This window comes from Rhinopithecus bieti, unplaced genomic scaffold (assembly GCF_001698545.2).
Source record: "Rhinopithecus bieti isolate Rb0 unplaced genomic scaffold, ASM169854v2 scaffold_41913, whole genome shotgun sequence".
Lineage (NCBI taxonomy): Eukaryota > Metazoa > Chordata > Mammalia > Primates > Cercopithecidae > Rhinopithecus > Rhinopithecus bieti.
In genome coordinates, this window is record NW_016818964.1 from 3,294,823 (window position 1) to 3,300,973 (window position 6,151).

The 6,151-nt window shown below is 49.1% G+C and overlaps 1 protein-coding gene across 1 annotated transcript; it reads left to right on the plus strand.

Annotated features, from left to right (window-relative positions):
• Positions 1-202: 202 nt before the first annotated feature.
• LOC108519064 (putative serpin A13) lies at positions 203-5,944 on the plus strand. The gene is given in 5 exon segments (XM_017857866.1): positions 203-785; positions 2,351-2,547; positions 2,549-2,622; positions 3,835-3,955; positions 5,735-5,944. Coding segments are annotated over 5 exon segments (1,185 nt in total).
• Positions 5,945-6,151: the final 207 nt, after the last annotated feature.

Below are 6,151 nucleotides of genomic sequence, written 5' to 3' on the forward strand. Positions count from 1 at the left end.
TGTTTGTGAGCAGGAAGCTGTGGGGTGGGGAGGAGGGGATGGGAAGGAGCCCCCAGGAGAGGCAAGGAGAGCCTTGAAGTATTTGCTGGGTGCCTGGCACAGGGCAGACACTTTGTGAATATCACACATCATCGTTACCATTGACATTGACATTGTGGTTGTCCTCTCTGCCACGCTGCTTTCAGACCAAGGACCCCAGAGGATGGAAGCCCCTTGGTGGTGGCCGCTGGTCACTGTGCTCATGGCTGGGGCTCATTGTGTGGCTCTGGTTGACCAAGAAGCTTCGGATCTCATCCATTCTGGCCCCCAGGACAGCAGCCCTGGGCCTGCCCTACCCTGCCACAAAGTCTCTGTGAGCAATATAGACTTTGCCTTCAAACTCTACAGACAGTTGGCTGTGAATGCCCCTGGAGAGAACATTCTCTTCTCCCTGGTGAGCATCTCCCTGGCCTTGGCCATGCTTTCTCGGGGGGTCCCAGTGGCCAGCAGGACCAAACTCCTGGAGGGCCTGGGGTTCAACCTCACTGTGGTGCCTGAGGTGGAGATCCAGGAGGACTTCTGGGATCTGATGCTCAGGCTCCCTGGGCAGGGTCCCCGGCTCCTCTTGACCATGGCCCAGCGCAGGTTCAGTGGCCTGGGCACAAGGGCCAACCAGAGCTTAGAGGAGGCCCAAAAACACATTGATGAATACAGAGAGAAGCAGACCCAGGGGAAGCTCGGGGCCTGGGAGAAGGACCTCAGCAGTGAAACCACAGCAGTTCTGGTGAATCACATGCTCCTCAGAAGTAAGAGTGTGTGTGCCCAACGCAAATCTCCTTCCCAGAATCCCAGAACCCAGGTTCCAGCCACACCCGAGCCCCACCCCTCACAGCAGCTGGAAAGTGTCCCCTCCTGACTTAGATATAGATGACACTCAGTGAGTGCCTGCCCCTGAATTCTTGATGTCTCTACTTGAATGCCTCCAGTAACACGGAACTCATCCCCTTCTCCATGTTAATGACACTGGAAGAGTTTGTTTTTAAAGAAGAGTTTTTCAAACTTAATGTGCACATGAACTTTCTAGAGAGTTTGTTTAATGCAGGTATCTCGTACCTATCCTAAGTGATTCTGATTTCAGTGGGGTGAGTCCAAGACCCATGACCTTGCATTTGAAGAAGCTCGCCTCCCTTCCTCACACAGGTGATTCTGCTAACAGAAGACTATGAGCTCCCCTTTGAGTAACTCTAGAAGCCACCACTGTATTAAGGAACCTGAATTTCCTTCCTCTGGCAGGCCTTAGGAGGCATGGATTAGAGCAGGAAGAGTCCTAAATTTTTTTTACAGTCCTTAATCTTTTCCAAGACAGTGAACAGGTTGCATGTCCCCACCATTGTATGTGTTTAAACAATACGGTCATGACATTCAAATCCACCGCTGTCAATGCCTGACTTAGTTTAATAGACACATGACGCCATGGTGACCATTTGGGGGCGGGCAGGGGACGCTTGTTGTTATCCCCTTGTTCTCATTCAGGACTCAGGAGGTGAACTCAGTCCTCGCATTCCTATAGTGCTCTGTGGATCTCAAAGTGTGTACCCCACAATCTCCCTTGACTCTCACCTGGGTGAAACAGACCAATCTTATCTTAGCAGATATACCTAAGATCAATGTTCCCATTTTACAGATAAGAAAACAGATTTTTTAAAAAGAAGAAAGCTTATTTGCCTGAGCCAGTGAGGCATCACTCAAATATGCATCTATGACTGTTGATGGTGTTTATTTGTAGGCATGGTTACACATACACACACATATTGACTACGAAGTTCTTATTAACATGCCGGCTCTATGCATATTTAATTTTAATTCTCATCACAATCCGACAAGATAGATATTATCATGTCCACTTGATAGATGAGAAACTGACGCAAAGTGGGGTAACTTGCCCTAGATTTCAAAGCCAGGCAGAACCCAGCCTTCAAATCCACACCTACCTTCAAGACGCTTGTGCCACAGTGATACATTTTTTTAAAAAAAAATTAACCACCTCCAGGAGAGATTAAGGAGATGAGAGAGCATCTGTGTTTATGTGATTATAATCTTATTATACTATTGTAATGGTTTCTAATAGTATTAATCATTTTCAAATGAGGACAGAAGCTCAGGGAGGCTCCAGGCTCAGCCCCAGGGCCACACAGGTACTAAGGGACCTCTCAGGAGTGAGTTATTGAGTGGGGCTTGGCTTCCTGAGTGTGGACTCCAAGATTTCAGCATCCAAGGTGCTTTCCCCACTCCCACAAGCTGCCAGAAGGGTGACCCCAAGCCCGTTCTCGGCTCTCTATGAGGATGACATTTGTGTCGCTCTTCCCTTCAGCTGAGTGGATGAAGCCCTTTGACTCATGTGCCACCAGCCCAAAGGGGTTCTTTGTAGGTGAGCATAGGGCTGTGTGGGTGCCCATGATGAAGGAGAAGGCCAGCCACCGCTTCCTGCACGACCCTGAGTTGCAATGCTCTGTGCTGCAGATGGACCATGCTGGGAACACCACCACCTTCTTCATCTTCCCCAACAGGGGGCAAGATGAAGCAGCTGGAAGATGCCCTGCTGCCCGAAACACTGATTAAGTGGGACAGTCTGCTCAGGACCAGGTAGCCCGCACACAGCAGAGCCCTGGGAAGGCCGGGCCCTACCTTCTCCCTCAGCCACTGTAAAACGTCCCCAGGGCACAGTCACCTCAAGGGCGTTATCATCCCAGGACAGTCACCTCCAGGGCACAGTCACCCCAGGACACTGTCCCTGCTCAGAGCACCGTTATCCACCAGGATGCTGTCACATCACCCAGGACATCTCACCTCCAAGACACTGTCATCCCTCAGGATATTGTCACCTTCCCAGAGTACTGTCACATCCCAGAACACTCATTCCCCAGGCACGGTTATTTCTAGGACACTGTCACCCCACAGATATTGTCACCCCTCCAAGACACTATTGCCCTCAGGACACTATCACCTTCCACCCATGGCGTCATCACCCCCAGAACACATTGTCATGGCACTGTCACTGCAGGGACACAGTTACCCCCTGAGATGCTGTCACCTCCGTGGTATTGTTCCACCTCAGGGCTCTGTCACTCTCCAGGGCACTGCTATTGCCTCCTTGAAGATATCAGTTTGGGTTCTGGGGAGGAAGGACTGGAGAGACCACTGGCCCAGAAGTCTGGAGGCTGGTCCCAAGTCCCACCTCTGCTGCAGACATAATGACCTGTCATGGGTTCCCTTGGCCTCTCACGCTGTTGAAGAGCCTGGTGCTCTGGCCTCTCCCAGTCTCAGCCTTCTCCCTCCTCGGCCTTTTTTTCTGTGTTCCCAACTCCCCCATGCTTATTCCTGGAACCTACTGAGCTCCCTGCAGTTTCCTGAACTTGCCAGGCTGTTCCTCAGCCCTGGGCTTTTGTGTGTGCAAATTCCTCATCCTGGTGTGCCCTTTCTTGACCCAGCCCTCTCTGGGATTCCTATTATTTATTCATGGCACAGCAGAGCTATCACTGGCTCTTTGAAGGCTTGACAGATCCCCAGAACAGGCAAGGTGTGCCCGCTCTGGGTTCCTGGGAACATCATCGTATCACCTGCTATTATAACACGAGAATAACACTGTCCTCATAGGGCTTCCATGTCAGTGTAATTACAACCCCCTTCCCACACTGAGGTGAATTGCTGATGGTATGCCTTTTAGAAAGCTCACACCCACTGCCCCTCCAAGAATGGGATGGAGCGGGTGTGTGGGGCAGAGGGACCCCAAGCAGGGAAGAAAGTGAGAAGCTGTTTCAGGATCTCTACTGCAACCCAATTTCTGTCTCTCCACAGAGAACTCGATTTCCACTTCCCCAAATTTTCCATTTCTAGAACCTACAGACTGGAGATGCTCCTCCCACAAGTGACTGTGGGTGGAGGCTTCCCTGGGCAGCCTGGACTGAACATCTCTAAAGTAGGTTGGGGTCGGTGTGTTCAGAGGGCCTCTCAGTGTCTTTTGATGAACACTGGAGGGAGATGTCCAGGACCTCCTTAAAGACAGGAGACGCTATTTCTTTTAACTTTGCAAGTTGCTATTTGCTTCCTTGTGTTGACTCTGCGACTGCCACCTGCTTTGTCAAGACACTGGGGATCCCAAGGGAAATAAGGAAAGGGAAAGCAAATATGCAAATCATGTCCCCAGGTTGGAAGTGCAGAGGACGCTTCCTGGGGAGATTACTTTTTATTTTAAACCCAAAGTTAAAGGTTATTTTAAAAAAAAAAAAAAAAAAAAAAAAGATGGGGGAACTGACAGGAAACATGGGGAACAGCTTGGTCCTCAGGGAACTGAAGGTTTCCCAGTCTTCCATGATCTAGTCATCACCCTCCTGTCCAGACTATGTCTCCTACTATACACAGCATCCTGCTCAACTGAACTTCACGGTGTCCTACATGCCCCCACAGTTTTCACCTTCTGACTTTGGCTCAGACTTTTTTTTTTCTTGAGACGGAGTCTCACTCTGTTGCCCAGGCTGGAGTGCAGTGGTGCAATCTCGGCTCACTGCAAGCTCCGCCCCCCGGGTTCACACCATTCTCCTGACTCAGCCTCCTGAGTAGCTGGGACTACAGGTGCCCGCCACCACGCCTGGCTAATTTTTTTTTTTTCGTATTTTTAGTAGAGACGGAGTTTCACCGTGTTAGCCAGGATGGTCTCAATCTCCTGACCTCATGATCCGCCTGTCTCGGCCTCCCAAAGTGATGGGATTACAGGCGTGAGCCACCGCGCCCAGCCCAGACTTTTTAATTTCAAACCACCCAAAATGTTCTCCCCCATCTCTGAATATTCAAGTTATATCAATTCTTCAAGGTCTTGCACAAATGTTACCTCCTCCATGAAGGTTTCCCTGTTGTTATCCTTCACCCCCACACTCAAAGCAGAAAGAAATCTCTCCTGATAACTTTCCACTCTTGCTTTCTTTACCTGTCTTATCTTCCCGATCAAATGATGAGCTTTTTCAAAGTCAGTCAAATCCATGTTTCTATCCCTACCATCCCCAGCACAGTGGAGTACACAGCATCGGTACTCAATAAATGCACATGGAATAAACTCATGAATAAACGAGTGATTGAATGAGTGAGGATAAATTAGCAAAATGAAGTGAATGAAAGATTAAGTCAATAATGATTGGGTGAAAGAGTGGTTGGATGAATGCATGAATGAATGGATGGAGAAATGGGTGAATGGACAGATAGGTGTGATATTCAAAATATACTGCAATCAGTAAAGTGCAGATGCCAGCCATAAAAATGGATATAGATGGGGAGACTGGTGATTGGATGAATGAATAGGTGAATAGTGAATAGCTGGAATCATGGATAGAAAGATGCATGGGTAGCAGGGTGCATGGATGATGCATGGACAGGTGCGTAAGTGAGTGGTGCATGGACAGGTATATGAATACGTAAGTGGTGCATGCAGAGGTAAGTAGATGGTTGAGAGGTGTGGAGTATGGTTGGCTGGCTGGCTGGTTGAATGGATCAATGATGGATGGACAACAGTCAGACAGGAGTATGTAAGAGTAGTAGATGGATAGTGAATTTTTTAAAGGGTAGATAGAAGAACACTGACGGGGTAAGTGAGTAGATGGATACATATGGGGTTAAGTAACAGAACAGAAGAAAATTGATCCCAACATAAAGGCCTGGTTTGTCCTTTCTATGGGGTGGCTTGATGATTCTAGAATTTTCCTTGCAGGTCACTCATAAGGCCATGATGACTCTGGATGAGAAGGGCTCTGAAGCTGCTGCAGCCACCAGCATTCAGCTCACCCCCAGGCCTCACCCAGACCTTGACCTCCCACCCTCTCCAGGCACTGAGTTCAGTCGGCCCTTCCTGGTGATGACTTTCCACATGGAAACGGGAAGCATGCTTTTTCTGGGGAAGATTGTAAATCCACTGGGATAACGCCCCCTCAGACATGCTGGGTGACTCAGAGGGAACAGAATGGCCTACACAGCAGGGAGCTTCTATTATAGACTCCAGTTAAATGAAAAGTTTGCATATACCTGGGTTTTTTTGCTTGGTTTTCACAGGAACCCGTGGGGGTAAGGTGATCAAGGCTGTTCTCCCTGCACACAGGCAGTAATTGCCATTGAGCAAACACCCACTATG